The sequence below is a fragment of the Anarrhichthys ocellatus genome, unplaced genomic scaffold, assembly GCF_004355925.1.
Source record: "Anarrhichthys ocellatus isolate YVR2014 unplaced genomic scaffold, GSC_Weel_1.0 scaffold66, whole genome shotgun sequence".
Classification (NCBI taxonomy): Eukaryota; Metazoa; Chordata; class Actinopteri; order Perciformes; family Anarhichadidae; genus Anarrhichthys; species Anarrhichthys ocellatus.
This window is the reverse complement of record NW_022280096.1, coordinates 2,726,303-2,742,581: the sequence shown is the minus strand read 5'-3', so window position 1 is coordinate 2,742,581 and position 16,279 is coordinate 2,726,303. Positions and strand designations below refer to the sequence as shown.

Genomic DNA, 16,279 nt, shown 5'->3' with positions numbered 1-16,279 from the left:
AGTCCACATAGAACTGTATAGATCCATCCTTCTTGACAACAAGAACAATGGGGCTACACCAGGCACTGTTGGACTCCTCTATTACCCCCATCTCCAGGATAGTCGACACTTCCCTCTGAACCACTTTTCTTTTGTGTTCAGGTAACCTGTTGGGTCGTGACCGCACCGTCACGCCCGGAGGAGTCTCAATTTGGTGCACTATGAGGTTCGTGTGTCCTGGCAGGAGGGAGAACACATCAGCAAACTGCTCTTGCAACTGGGCAACGTCTGTTCTCTGGGTCCCGGAGAGATGGGCTTCACAAAGGAGCGAGGTCGGATTGGTGGATTTTGGAACCTCAGGCCCCAGCTCCTCTCTCTCAGATACCGCAGACACCAGAGAAACAGACTCAGCCTCTCTCCATGCTTTTAGGAGGTTGTGGTGGTAGATCTGTGACGCTCCGCCCCTGTCAGAACACACCACCTCATAGTGGACATCCCCCACTCACTGTGTGACCACAAAGGGCCCTATGGTGAAATGGCCCGATGAGGTCCATGACGATTTGCTCGAATGGGACCTCTATTAATAGAAGAGGACGCAAAGGCGCCCTCGGAATGGCCGGTTTGTTTACCAATTGACACTCCAGGCAGGCAAAAGTAACGTAAGCTAGCAAGCGCTAGTAAATGGTAATGATACCAACTAACTGTGATCAAAGATAAGTGAAAAAAAAGCCCAAAAGGCACTGTCCCCTCAATATCAACCATTACAAGTAACCCATCCAACCTCTTTATTGCTTGGGTTCATATTTGTTCCTGGCTGGATCACATCCTGGCAGTGTGCACTGTCTGAGGGCCCTCAGACAGTGATGCTGATAGTTTTTAGGGGTCTCATTTATAAAACAGTGCATACACTAGATATTTATGTACAAATGTACGTAACCCAAAAAAATTCTGATTTATAAAACCTTGCGTACAGACAACCATTCATGCTCACATCCACACCTATGGGAAATTTACAGTCATCAATGAACCTAAGCCGCATGTCTTTGGACTGTAGGAGGATGCCGGAGAACCTGGAGAGATTAGGACTGATAATGAGTTTATAGAGTGATTGGGCGAGAGCTGTCACTGGCCTTATTTCCGCACTTTGCTATTTTACACAATCCTCATGTGCAGGTAGTGAAGATGAAGGTGAGGTGACTGGAGAAGGCATAGTGAGTGACAATCACCATGGTGACTCCAGTGTGCTCTGATAAGTTTGTCTGTGTACATTATGTTGTATCTGTCCCTATGGAATAAACCATAAATGTATAAATAAAGTTGTTTTCACAAGACAAAAAATATCTGAAAACTAAGATTGTACTTGGTGATATATGCCCAGAATTAGAAGATTATTTGAAACTATTTACACTATTTAACGTTATTTTACAGGTGATAATTTCATCAGCTGCTCCACAGCTGAACACGAGTGCCAGTAGTTTGGGGGAGCTTGGTCCCCGTCATGCTTGCTTGCAAGTCTAGTTAGAATTATAATTAAATTCCAAACTGAGATTAAAGAAACTGATGACAAAAAAGGCAAGATAATACTCCAAATGTATTACAAATAAACCAAACTGGAACCAAACTTTATTTAAAGGCTCAATAAATGGAATACATTACCTATAAAGATGCACATCAGATGTGTGAAGAGTTAGGAGAGACAAAGCAAGTATCAAGGAAGCTGAATAACAAAAAGCAGGTAAAGAAAGTGACTGCTGGAAGGTCACAGAGTCATGGCGTACTCAGGGTTCCCTCACTGTCACTGGTGACAACACAGACAAAAGCTGGGCACCATAATGGATCTGTGTGAGACACTCTCAATCCACTTTACAGTAGTTTGTGCTTTGTTGTATTCTACTGCATTAAATGATGTGAGGTGTAACAGACTGCAATGTGACACAATGAAAAAAGCAACAACTAAATACAGTATTGAGCAACACGTTGCTAAGAATGATTGCATATCATACTTGAGTACCCCCCCATATTCTACATACAGCGACATGGCAAAATATGTTAGTGATGGAACAAGGTTAAAGAACTATGGCGGAATAACGGGTCTACTTTGACCTACAGTCCCCGACTCAGAAATAGGACTCCATACCAGGACGAGGTTTTCAGGGCAATGTCCTCAAGGACTTGGAACGCTATTTGTCACTTTTATTAAAACTATCTAGAAGATGGAAGAGAACTTGCTCCCTTCAGCCTAAAACGGACAAACAGCATAGTTTTCATTGTTTGATTGTTTTGCTTAATGCTGGCTCTGAAGGGCTTTATGTCTCGACAAGGACCCACTGAACAAATAACATACCACACACTATTGTGAGCTACCAGGGCTCTCGTTTGCAGGGTTTCTCAGGCCGATTGAACATGTCATGTGATGGAGCATGGGTGGCCTCACTTTTGCTCGCTACAATGATAGAGAATGTTGTTGACAGATTTTTTCTTTTTTGTAAAAGATGATTCCCTGGCCCCTACCAGGTCCCTGTAGGACATAAAGTGTCCTCAAATTGTTGTCAAGACCGTCTCGGTTTATTTTCCATGTCCTCATGCTTGTTATACAATTTTCTGCTTCAGTTCTTTGAGAGGGATTTTCCAACCAATCCTCTCGTTAAATCTCCAAATGCCAACGGCGAAGGTGAGCCTCTAGGAGGAGCAGTCAGTCTCAGGAGGCTTTGAAGGGGTTTCCTCTGCAGTCGTCTCACTGGAGATCCCAGTGTCTCTGTTCTCTCCTCCATTGCTCAAGGACATCTTTTCCAGAGCTACAGGGTGAACACAGACTCATATGTATAAGAATTAAGTGAGTAAGTGATTATTGATTGTCAAACTTAAAGAAACTTTAAAGATACTAACCCAACTAAGTCCTTATTATTGAACAAAAGAAATGTTCATGCTTGAGACATACAAACTTACCCTGCAGGGATGCTGAGCTGCTGTCATCCAGTTCATCCAGGTAGAGTCGGTAACGATGGCCACTGTCGTCTTCATACTCTACATTGTCATCATCGCTGTCCACCTCTGGAGCCACATACACCACCTCAAACTCTATCTGTCCTCGCTGACACAGACACCATGAATGAGCACTTTGAGGGAATAGGTGTTGTGTTAGTAGTGTGTTTCTTTGTATGTGTGTGTGTGTGTGTGTGTGTGTGTGTGTGTGTGTGTGTGTGTGTGTGTGCCTGCTATACCTGCTGGGACAGAATGGTGACAGCCTCCTTGTGTTTGGAATCTCGCAAATTAATGCTGTTGACAGCAAGGATGGCATCTCCGACGTGCAGACCTCCACATCTGTCTGCAGGCTGGCTTGGATGGATCTCTGAGATTAGAATGGGAACTCCGTGCTCCTTCCCACCCTAGTCACAGAACACATGCAACTCTTTTTAGCCAGATGTATTGTATGGTGATGCCAGGAATGTTTTTATTAATGTGAGAGATGTGCTGACCAACCAATAGCAGTGCCTTGCTGCCACTCTTATGTTATTGTTTACTATCAAAATACTCAGTTCAGTTTATTCATAAGACACAATGGAGTAACGTGATTAGTTATGTAAAGCTTGAGAATATGTGTCCAAACACTCAGCAGATTGCATTTACAATACAAGTTTACACCTTGTCTAGATTTGTTATGTTGTTCATTCTGTACACATGACATCTATCACACTTCTGTCCATCCTGATAGAGGATCCTCCTCTCTTGCTCTCCTTAAGGTCTCTTCCTTTGTTTTCTCCCTGTTAAAGTTTTTTTTGGAGAAGTTTTTCCTGTTCTGATGTGAGGGTCCTGGGACAGAGGATGTCGTATGTGTACGGATTGTAAAGCCCTCTGAGACTAATTTGTGATTTTGGGTTATACAAATAAATTGAATTGAATTTGAAAAAGTGAATGTTTTATACAGCAACATTCACAACCTACAGAAAAACTTCAAAATAACTAAAGCCTGACTACTAATATTTATTCCATCAGTCTACATAGATACGATACACTAATAAGTGGAGACAACAGTACAAATCAAAATCAGGCAACATATCTTTGTAGCAACTGCTACCTTAAGCCCCTCTGCAAACCACGAGGACATTTTTTACCCTTTATAAGATGGTCTTTCCTAGTCTTGTATGTATTTGAGAGAAAGCAAGCCACAAAAAGTTCACCGAGTCTGTTGTTGAGCATATATACAACACTACATTACACAGTGGGAGCTGTCAATCTGCTGTAAAATCTGTGAGATACCTAGGGACCATATATCATTACAATAATGTATATGAGGGTGCTCAAATGTGCTTAAAATTGAAGAAAAAAAACACCTCAACCTGTAAAACAAGCAGGCATATTTGGACCATTTTGTTGTCAGTTCATCGACATGACTGTATATGGTTTATAATTTCATCAATGTGTACAACCAGGTACTTGATGGACTTCACTCTCTCAATAACAAGACCAGATAATTCACTTTGTCCACTGCTGGGGCAGAGGTAGTTAGCTGCTTTTTGGGCGTCATAGTTTGAGGTACATAAGGTTATAAAAGTCAGTGAGGGTCAGCTGGTACTGTGCCCCGCCATGATCTGTATGGAACAGGCATTAGAGCAGTTAGAAGCACACCGTCCCTGCGATCTATTCACATTAGTGTCATATTGTGATATTTATTCCCTGTTGCGTGAACATCTCATCAAATGTATTGAATTGCTGGCTGGGTCCATTTTCAACTTTTAAGGAAGAAAAACCCTTCTTACTGTAATGGAGATTCCAAGTCCCTCATGATCATCTTTGACTAGCACCACCTTTCTGATAGGGCCAACTCCCTGGCTCTTCTTCAAAATATCTGGGTCCTAAAATTACATTAACACATTAAACTTGGGAAACACAAAGAAAGGTATCCATAGCTTCATCTGTTTTGTAGCGTTACACTGACATGCCCCACTGGAGAGAGAAGAGGTTTCTTCGGATCATTGCGCCCCCTACATGCTCGGATGACAGTCTTATGACGGTGAAGGTGAATCTCTGCCTCCAGTTGGTTCCACAGCTTGTCATGTGCTGGCCCTTTCATGTCACGGCCCAGTAACTGGATCTGCTGAACCCTGGAGGACCAATCAAAACATTAAGGCTGTCAAAATGTCAAAGTGCTTGTCCAAGTGACAAAAAACATATTTCATGTAGTTATGTGCTGATGCCTGCTACATCCTTTTAAAAATAATCTGCATTAGTTATTTATTTTTATCAACACCACTAAGAAATATATTAGCCATGGCCTCCGCCTTATTACACTCGAGTGCTCTGGACTCAAGTAAGTTGTTGTAAAGTAAGTGAACCAAATAAGAAGATTACTCACTCACATCCTTATTTTCCTGTGATTTAAACATATTGCTTCCAAAATAAGCTGTAGTTGAAAAGCAGACAGAGCCATCACGTGCAGACAGAGCCATCACGTGCAGACAGAGCTATCACATGCAGAAAGAGCTATCACATGCAGAAAGAGCTATCACTTGACAGCATTTCCACCTGCAAGCAGACCTTGTATTTTAAATGGATCCTACCAGTGTGTGCACTAATGGGTATTTAATAGGGGTTGGGGAAAAAATCGATACAGCATAGTATCGCGATATTTTGCGTGGCGATATTGTATCGATACACGGACGCCAAGTATCGATCTTTTATTATAAACTATAAAAAGAAAAAAAAAAGAGAGACATCTGGCCTCACAACGGGGTTAAATCTGCCAACAGTAGCCAGGCTCATGGGGAGAGTGCAGCGCATAACTGTCTCTCTGCTCTTGACGTCCACGCATCGCAAGTTATACTGAGTTATATAACTCTTATATCCTACTTATATACGTTATAGTTCATATACTGAGTCCACACGTTTGCATTTAGTTAAGTTGGACTATGTAGTAATACAAACAGTTCAGTTTGTCAGGTTCATGCAACATTTATGACATTGTTGGTCAGTCTGTCTGCTTGACAATCCTATTTTGCTGCAATAAAAATGATTGAAGTGAGATGAACAGACTGAAAACTTTATCTTATTAGATAAAACATGTTGACACCGTTTTCCTTTGGGGACATAATTTGAAGTTGAAAAAAGTAATAAATCGCAATATAGGCCTATGTTATCGCAATACTCAGAATATCGCAGTATCGTGATAATATCATATCGTGACCTAAGTATCGTGATAATATCGTATCGCGGGACCTCTGGTGATTCCCACCCCTAGTATTTAACACTCAGCAGATTAACTATGCTGTCCAATAAATTGTCAAGAATTGGAAGGCCGCTATTACTGAGCTTGTGGAGTATGTTTGATTATTACACATGTATTTGTGTACATGATGAGCCCCCCCTAGTCATTACAGTGCTGTGTTTGTTGATAATTTCATTCTGCCGTGTTCTCAGAAAACCCTCAACTTTAGCCTGAAGGTGTTGTGATCTCAAACTCCTTACCTGCCAGCTAGTTCCTTGTCCAAGTATTTGGCAGCCAGTCTGGCTCCATACACTTCGGCCTGCAGTACTGCCATGTGTCTGCGAAGAGCCTCATTTTCCTTCTTAAATAGTCTCACTTCTGCCTCCAGCCTGGCCTCTGCTAATTTCTCCTTCTTGCTGACCTCGAGCTCCTGCTCCTGGAACAAGCACATCACATGTGAACACCACACACCTACACAACACACCAAGCATTATAAGCAAGATGAGTGAAAATTCTGTTCCAATCGCTAGTAGCCGAATACACAAGCACTTAGCTGTTATAATTAATTTCATGTTGAGTTTTATCTTACCAATAAGTTGAGCAATGTCAATTCATGTATTACTAGTTGTTGTAGAGTAAGTGAACCAAATAAGATTACTCTCTCACATCCTTGTTTTCTTGTGATTTAAACATATTGCTTCCAAAATAAGCTGTAGTTGAAAAGCCAATCCACTGCTATTACTGAAATAATGATCAGTAGCTGGCTTTGGCAGTCGGAAAAGGGAATCGATTTGGCCAGAATTCCCAGTATACCAGGATCTCAACTTATTGAGTCCTTGTTCAGATTCATTTATCTGCTTTTAGAATTTCATCTAAAGCTTAATAGTAATATATACTTGTTAAAGCTGAATTAACAGTTTTTTTGTCCAAGTTAGAGTGCAAGTAGCAATAAACAGCAATAACATAAAATCGCCATAACGTTTTCATGGTGAATTTGTTGGCATGCCTATACACATCCAGCTGACATGGAGCGACATTGGCATTAATTCATAGGATCACTCATTTTCATTATCCAACACAGGATTGCAGAAGGAAATGCATCTGTAGCCCATTGCTACACAAGAAAAACAGTACAAAAACAAAACAAAAGCAGTAGTGCATTTTTGGAATTTTCATCAGGAGGAATTTAAACAGCAGCAACAAAACAATTATCTGGCAAGATAATATGGCCGGCATCGACACGGAATGGACAACTTTGATTATGTTTGAGCACCAAGTGTATCTGGAGACATGCTTCTGTCTGCAAAAAGAATTGTGTAGATAAATAAGCAATATTCACTAGAAGTCACAGTATTCAATCCAACATTCACACACTTTTAAGCTGTGGTTTGGTCTTCACCAACTCATGTCCACAGCCGACTACCAAGCCAGATATGCTGGACCGAACGCTACTGAAAGCGTAGTCGAAAGGGGGAAGAGCCGAGATAAGCTAAGCTAACCCAGCTAGTACCTCATCTGACTGCCCTTTTTCCCCACAATCATCTTCGGGAGCTTTTCATTATATTGTTTATCTTGATTTATGTTTGCTTGTTTCTTTACTTTAGTTGATTATATGACTTTTGTATTTGCTTAAAAAGCTTAGTGATTCGAGAGTCCTGCTGTATGCCCCAAGGGTTTGAACATATCAGGAATGCGGGAAAATTTGATATTTTATGGGTCCCCTGCTCGAGCATGACAAAATTGCTCGCTAGCACCCCCTAGACATACGGGCTGTTGGGGCTTGCCTTTCCAACTGGAAAGGCAAGCCCCAAATAGCCCGTATGTCCAAATGACTTAAAATTGTACGGACATGAGCAACTGAATGAGTTCTACAAAAAATCCTCTTGGGACCCTAAACTCGGCCTACCAAAATGTTCCGCCATTTTGAATTTTGTAAAAAAAAAATAATAATAATTCACTCCTAGACCCTGGGTCTGATTGGTACCAAATTTGCTGTGAATCATTATTGGATATCCATCATCAAAAGTTATGAAAAGTTTGTTGATATCTTATTGCATTAAGAATATATGGACTGTTCTGCCCTCAGGACTGGGGAATTGGCGCCCCCTCCTGGGCCCTTTAGGTTATGTTGTTAATTTGCATTTATTTTTGAACAGGAAGTTCGCCACATGTGGTAGTTTTAGGTAGATGGTCTCAGAAAATCATCTGCTGCCATCCATCATGTGTTTACGCCTTCGAAAGCAGTCTGTAAGTATTTGTTTAGCGCAGACCACAGAATAGTATTTTAGTAATACTTTCTTCTTAAGTATATTTGTAAAGGTTAATTTTGTATCCGTAGCCAGTTGTTGTTACACTATACGTTTGACTGCTACAGAAGCCCTGGACGCCTCCCACTGGAGGTTTTCCAGGCACGTCCAACTGGGAAGAGACCCCGGGGAAGACCCAGAACACGCTGGAGGGATTACATCTCCCAGCTGGCCTGGGAACGCCTCGGGATCCCCCAGAATGAGCTGGAACATGTTGCCGGTGAGAGGGAAGTCTGGGTCAGCCTGCTTGGCCTGTTGCCACCGCGACCCGACCCCGGATAAGCGGAGGAAAATGGATGGATGGATGGATGCTACAGAAGCATAGGAGATACATAAAGTTCAATTTGTAGTGTGTAATTCATATGCATCTTGCTCATTGTGTCCTTCTGTTTGTTTTAGTTTTACTAAAGAGAGAGCAGTACATGGACCAATGAATTTCATAGGGGTGTGGCCTTCTACAGCAATATATATAACTTCAAAACCATGTGGTCTATCATCACGAAATCTATAGCATATGTTCAATGTGTCCTGTAACATACCCTCAAATCTTTATTCCATACAACCTCTAGGGGGCGATGCAGTAATACTCCCATTTCTTTGCATTTTTCACCGTTTTCAGGCATTGTACTTTAACGAACTCCTCCCACAGAATTTATACGATCAACTTTAAATTTGGTCAAGATGATCTAAAGACATTAATGATGAAAAGTTGCTAAAATGGTCTACTGACATTGAACGACCTTCGTTGTTTTAAGACATTGATGATGCTTCATCATGAATATTGTCAGTTATTTGGTAGGAACATATATCACATGAAGACTTAAAAAAAAGTGTCTTGGGACCATGCTCTAAAACTAACAACAAGTTGGCCATTTAGATTTTTATGTGAATTTTCCCTTGATTTCTAGTCGCTATACTTTAACAAACTCCTCCTAGGGACTTTGTCAGATCCACTTGAAATTTGGTGAGTACAATCTAAAGACCTTTGCAATTAAAAGTTACTCAAAGCTTTACGTTTGATGGAATGGCGTAGCCGTGGAGTAGCAGCCACTGTACGTGATTCGCCATTAAACAACAAGTTGACTTGGTTAAATCTGTCCCAAACTTGCCATGCTTGATAACAGTCATGGCCTGAGGATGTCTACAAGCCAATTTTGACTAAAAGTCGTAGCGCCACCTACTGGCAACAGGAAGTCAGCGTTGTGTGACAAACGTAATCCGATTTACATGATATTTACATGATGTGGTCTATACTTGATGTAGGGCAAAACAATGCATGTTTGTGTGTGTTCTCTAGCGCCACATAGTGGATACAGGAACTGGTGGAATATTTGCACTACATAATTTCCAGCATCGCAGAGTCCAGCGGAAAAAATACGTTAAACTCCGGGACGTGTTGTCCGATGGTCAAAGACATTTGCGGCCGCGTCTGCAGACGTCCCGCCGGTACCCATGAGACGCAGGAAGGTGCAAGGGCCCATACATCGCTGCTTGCAGCTTTAATCTTTTGTTTGTGTTTTATTGTGCAAACAAATAAAATCTCAGAAATCTTGCCAGAAGCTAGCAAAAAGGCCATCACGAATAAGATAGATCTCTCTTCTCTTTGTCCCTGGCCTCCAGGATTACAGAGGCAAACAGACCAAGAGCTGCTTGGCACAAGTCACAAAAACCGAAGTACAGGTGGTTTATTTACACGTTTGCAAATGGGCACTAGCTTGTCTGTGGACAGGTGCAGGACATGAATGGTGACCCAGCCATCATACCGGGGGCTCAATATGGTTGTCAATTAACCATTTAAAGGTGCACATTGCACTCACACCTACTGGAAAAATTCAGAAGCCAGCAGCTTGTCTCTTCTTCTGCAAGTGGAACCTTCAGGCATGAAAGCAGGGCGCCTTCCCACACAGAATCATAATGCATTTTGTAATTGTATCACAAGGGTAAAGTGCTGTCCACTGCACCACTGTGCTGGCTCTGTTTCCCGCCTACTCCAACAGAGCAAACACATGCACTTTAGGTTCACTGGCCACTCTAAAATTGCCCGTAGCAATTTGTGACATTTGTACTAAAAGTTAGTTTTTTTGTTTTACTTGCATTAATGTTAATTGTAATTCTGTATGATAGATTTTCTAGCTGTTAGTAGGCAGGAAGACGTCTTAACGCACTCTTAAATGAGTGTTTCGAGCTGTAAAGTTAATGACATGACTCTACTGTTATTAATGTTGACATTCTCACCACATTTATTAAAATTCTACAAATCTCCCCTCCCCCTTTTTCTAAATGATGCAGTGGTTGGAGTTAGACTCAGAGGACTCAGGGGGTATAGCTACACATTCTATAGTTAATCCAAACTACTTATTTGAAAGTCGGATTTCCTGCAAAATACATCAACACACAAACTTACCATCTCTTCCAAAGTTGGTGCAGGCTTGAGGAAAAAGAGGCAGAGGAAGAAGAGAAAGATGTCAAAGAGTATTTGTTTCAGGAAACAGAGATTGTGAGGAAGTTCACCATTGAATACAAGTGGCAGATATGCAACATGCATATCTGTTGAAAAGAAAGAATAGAGGCAGTGGAAGCAATAGAAAAGCAGCAGGGAACAGCAAAGCAGTAGCAACCACACTGGCCCGCACTGCAACTGAAAAGTCTATTTTCCTCGGACTACCATGTGTAACTTCATTAATTACGCTTTGGTCACAAAGGCTTCTCGTGCCTTCGGCAGACAAAGTGTAGGCTCAGCAGCAGGCATGTCTTAATGTTGAATGCCTTTTGTAATTATAATCTCAATAAGGGAAGAAATTATATTGGTAAAATAAATTATTAAGATTATTTTCAATAATCTTCCATGAACATCCTGAAATCCCCTGCTGGTGTGCAAATGGCATTAATACTAACTGCATGACATATATATATTCATAGAAAATGGCCATTGTGCCAGACACACTCATACAATGAGCAGAAGACGCACGGAACCCTTTCAGTAACTATCACAGAGATGTATGGACATCAGCAGTTAAAAGCATTGTGGTGGAAGAACAGTGCTGTAGTGGTTCAATTTAGAGCCCAGAGTTCACACGGCTCACTGATCATGTTAGAAATAATGGCTTTCATATTTTGATCAGTTCCCTGTAGAGAAACCTTTTTTGGCACTTTGTAACATATGTGTAGCACAGTAAGACTTTGTTTATTACATACAACAGGGATTATTTGATGTGATGAACATCAACTAGTATACAGACAAGATGTGCAGACATGTCAGTAGCCGCTCTGTCCTTTTATATACCACGGCAGCGTACAATGTTCACCACATCAATGAATCCAAATGTTGTAAAGTTAAGATGAGGTTTCATGCAGACACATCCCAAACAACACAGGACGTACAGCAAGAAACTAAATATGGAGAAGTGAGGAAGTCTATATGTGAACGTGAATTTAAATCAGTCTGCATTAATATATTGTTCAAGCAGTTATTTTCAGAGTGTAGGTGTTCTTCCTCCTTCAGACAACGCTGTCCAATGTTGTCCTAAAAAGCAGGAATATTCCTACTGGACTGGGTTCTCTCTAGTTGGCCTACACTGGACCTCCAATGACTTATCTGGAAATTGGAGACCTCTTTCAGAAACTTTTTCTTTAGCTTCCCAACATCATACTTTGATTAATTCAGTATTAAGCAGCATCTATGCATCACACTGAATCACAGACAGCAGGAGTTTGTTGACAACATGATGATTTTTTTATCCTTTCAATTAACCACAAAAAAAACAATGAAAAAAACTTGGTCGAATGTGAGACACAGTCAACGATATTGTGCTTATGTGTTGTTTAACTTAGTTTGCCAAGTGGCTGCACGTATCTGACTGTTGGTTTTATTACATACCACCCTTTCCCTCCGTGTATTTTCATTCTGTATCTATACCGTCACTACAAATAAAGCCAACATGACAAAAAATTGTAAAAATGGTTTACCATGTTGTAAAACTTAGATGGATTCAGTTTGAAGGTTGTGGCCAACATCTCTTGCTCCTACCTACCAGTCTGTCTTTGATGGAGTCAGAGTCCTCAGCGTGGCCTTGCTTGGCATGGAGCTGCAGCTGGAGAGCATGAAGCTGCAGGAGCTGGTCATGGACCTCCCTTTCTATCACTTTTTGCTCAGCCTTAGCCTCAGTCAGCTCAGAACGCAGGTCCACCAGCTGAGCCTAGAGTGGAGAGTAAAAAGTTTGGAAGAAGTATTGTCAGAACATCGAGCCAAAGATTCCAAGTCACACGGTGACAGCTCTTAACACAAACCATTCAACACTGTAAGGACAGCTATGTCCTTTCGGTTTGCCAGAGGGTGGACGAGTTTAGAAATAATGTCTCCTTTCTATAGCTTGTCTATCAAAGACAAAATTAAAATTAAGTGTATAAACTAGCCTTTGATTTTAGAGAATGCTGTGTTGAGTGCAAACAAAAGTTATATGAAAATGTACAAATGTACAAATAATTTAATACAAATCAGTAAAACTGGCTAAACACATTAACAAACAATGTTGTATTCCTATATTCTGTCCTTCACCTCATTTTATAGTTTCTACCCTGGGTTTGTTCTAGAAAACCATGTCTACACCTCTTTCTCACCACACTTCCCACTTTGATAATTGTCAGTTTTGTGTAGAAATTGTGTAGTTGTTGTATGTACACATTATTTATACATCTGGCCAACATTTTTTTATTTTCAATTAGGTTGTATGGTAAATACAACGTCAGTCAGTCAGTTGTTTAACAAGCTACAATAAGCAGAAGAAGACACTCAGCTAGCCGCTAGCCTGTAGCGAAAGTCATGGATAAGTTTTAAAAAAGAAAAAATGAAGACGACAGTGGTGCCATACCCCACCAAAAGGCTAAATGTGTGCGCAAGTACAATCCTGACTTTCTTAAGTACGGCTTTGTGAACGGAGGCAACGAGGCAGAGCCGAGGGCTCAGTGTGTGGAATGTGGGCTAATGCTATCAAACGAAGCACTGAAGCCTTCGAAACTAAAGCGACACCTAGAGACGAAACATCCAACGCTCGTGGGAAAGCCGGTGGAATTTTTCAAGAGAAAGGAAAATGGGCTACAAATGCAGAAAAGGTCTGTTGTGTCACGGACTGGTAACTCTAAATGTGCTTTGAAAGCCAGCTACCTCGTAGCCAGACGTGTGGCACAAAGTAAGAAACTATTCACCATAGCGGAGGAGTTGGTTCTGCCTGCCGCTGTGAATATGTGCCGTGAGGTGATTGGGGAGGCTGCTGCAAAGAAGCTGCTGACCATCCCACTCTCAAACGACACTGTGAGTCACCGTATCGCGGACATGGCCTCAGACATACAGCATCAGCTTCTGGAAAGAATAAAAAGTAGCCCATTTTACTCTTTGCAACTAGACGAGTCCACTGATGTCACGAATGCCGCACTGCTGCTGGTTTTTGTTCGCTATCGCTGGGACAGTAGTTTGCACGAAGATATACCATTTTGTGGAGAGCTACCAATACGAGCTACGGCTCAGGAATGTTTCCATTGCATGGACAACTACTTCACTGAGAACAGCCTGGACTGGCAGAACTGTGTTGGGGTGTGCAGTGATGGTGCAGCGTCAATGACCGGCAGGCATAACGGCGTCGTCAGGCAGATACTTTATCGTGCACCAGAAGCTAAATGGACCCACTGCTTTCTCCACCGTGAAAGCCTTGCAGCTAAAAATATGTCCCCAGAATTCCATGAGGTGATAGATGCGAGTGTGAAAACCATCAACTTCATTAAAAGTAGAGCTGTGAACTCCAGATGTTTTGCCAAGCTTTGTGAGGATATGGAAGCAGATCATGTCCAGCTGCTCTATCACAGTGAGGTGAGATGGCTCTCAGTCGTTTGTTTGAGCTGAGGAATGAGGTCTTCTCTTTTCTCAGAGAAAAAATCTCCTCTGGCACATTACTATGCTGACACAAAGTTCACAGCTAAACTTGCCTACCTCTGACATTTTTCACTGCTGAACATCTCACGTCAAGGGAGAAATACCAACATATTTGTTGTTGCAGACAAAGTTCAAGCTTTCAAAAAAAAACTTGCTTTGTGGACTAAGAGGGCCCAGGAAAAGAGGATGGACATGTTTCCACTTTTGTCTGACATTTTGGAAAACTCTCCTCAGGTGCAGATCAGTGACTCAGTCTCTCAGCACCTCTCACAACTGGCAGAGAAATTCAATGACTACTTTACTGAGGATCCCAGAGACGGACACATGTGGATTTTAGACCCATTTTCTGTGGATCCCACTGAAGATGATGTTGCTTTGATCTGGAATGCCTGCTTCTGGAAGTTTCCAGCGACAGCACTTTAAAGTTGCAGTGGAGCAAACTGGACCTGGGCTCCTTCTGGATTGCTGTCTCAAAGGAGTACCCATGTCTAGCACTGAGGGCTGTGAAACACCTTCTCCCATTCACGACCACATACACTGGAGAATCAGGATTCACATTCCCGTGTGGCCGCAACTAAGACCAAAGCCCGAAACAGACTCAGAGCAACACTGGAGGCTACTTTGAGAGTGAGCCTTTCCCCCATTCCACCTAGACTGGATCTGATCGTGTCTGAGAGGCAGGCCCAAGTGTCTCATTAAGAGGTGGACATAAAAAGGGAGTTGTAGCGTGTCAAAAGACTGTTGTGACTGTTGTTTGTTACAGATATGAAGAGCAACTTCTGGTTCCGCTATGTAAAATTAAATTCACGTATGATAAGGCTATGTTTTCATTTGCACTTTATTTAAATTTTATTTATAGTTTATTTAATTTGAAACTTATTGTTTTGAATGCATTTATTTTATTACCACATATTATTTATTTATCAAATTTCCATTTTTTCTCAGATTTTTTGAGAGTCCCTCTTTTTTTTCTGTAGTGAAATCTAATTATTGATTATTTTTGAGTTAATAAGCCTGACTTGAGCCTTTAAATTTGTTCTTGTATTAGCTTGATTTGTTCCATGAATTGTTAAACTGTAAGTGGATTTAATATAGTTATTGAATACAAATCAAACCAAGAGTGAGATCAATTAGTTAAACCAATACAGTGTTAATATTTGAATGGGCCCCGGGCCACTTTGTACTTGAAAAGTTGGGCCCCGAGGTCAAAAAGGTTAAGAACCCCTGACCTAGAGGACCTCGGACTGCTCTTCCTTACATAGAGAAATAGAGGCTGAATCTGATTGGATAAAAGCTCTCCTTGAAACAAGCTGTGCTGGAAGCAGAGCAACAGAGGAAGACAGTAGCTGTGCAATGAGAAAATAAACTAATGGGAAAAAAAATTTATAATACATGTAGTGTATTTGTGAAAAATTATTATATTATAAAATAGCTATAACTTTGTGATCTTGTGGCGACTGTGGCTAAGTGTGGATAGCAGGGCCGTCCTTCAATCAGAGGGTCGGCGGTTCGAGCTCTGGCTCTGCTAGTCGCATGTCGATGTGTCCTTGAGCAAGACACTTAACCCCAAAATTGCTCCCATAGCTGTGCCTACGGTGTAGAAATGTGATAGAATCTGAATTGTAAGTTGCTTTGGATAAAAGCGTCTGCTAAGTGACTGTAATGTAATGTAATGTGATTCTGTTTAGGCCAGCAGAGAAGGCTTAGCTGGCCCTGACGGCCCACCACTGCTCAAATGTCAATTTTTTCGTGATATGTCACTGGTGTTCCACTGCCACATGGCACCGGCCACCACCATTATCAGTGTTTCCCCCCCCCCTTGAAGATCAAGTTGATTTTGTTTAATTTTATTTTCTATATAGCGCCAGA

General features: G+C 41.5%; 1 protein-coding gene across 1 annotated transcript; it reads right to left on the bottom strand.

The window, feature by feature from the left end:
• Positions 1 to 1,569: 1,569 nt before the first annotated feature.
• gopc (golgi-associated PDZ and coiled-coil motif containing) lies at positions 1,570 to 13,776 on the bottom strand. Its single transcript, XM_031872790.1, has 9 exons — positions 13,690 to 13,776; positions 12,519 to 12,683; positions 10,892 to 10,915; positions 6,442 to 6,617; positions 4,916 to 5,081; positions 4,737 to 4,832; positions 3,201 to 3,365; positions 2,926 to 3,070; positions 1,570 to 2,774 (listed from the first exon to the last, which is right to left on the bottom strand). The coding sequence occupies exons 1-9, from the start codon at positions 13,774 to 13,776 to the stop codon at positions 2,659 to 2,661; spliced, it is 1,140 nt and encodes a 379-aa protein (XP_031728650.1). The 3' UTR covers positions 1,570 to 2,658.
• Positions 13,777 to 16,279: the final 2,503 nt, after the last annotated feature.

Bases quoted from the DNA above. Each gene is read 5' to 3' on its own strand.
- gopc (XM_031872790.1), bottom strand. From the start codon at position 13,776: ATGGTCAGCAGCTTCTTTGCAGCAGCCTCCCCAATCACCTCACGGCAC. The intron at 4,833-4,915 runs GTCAGTGTAACG...ATGTAATTTTAG, and splicing joins TTCTCTCTCCAGTGGGGCAT to GACCCAGATATTTTGAAGAA. The intron at 3,071-3,200 runs GTATAGCAGGCA...TGTCTGTGTCAG, and splicing joins TCACCATTCTGTCCCAGCAG to CGAGGACAGATAGAGTTTGA.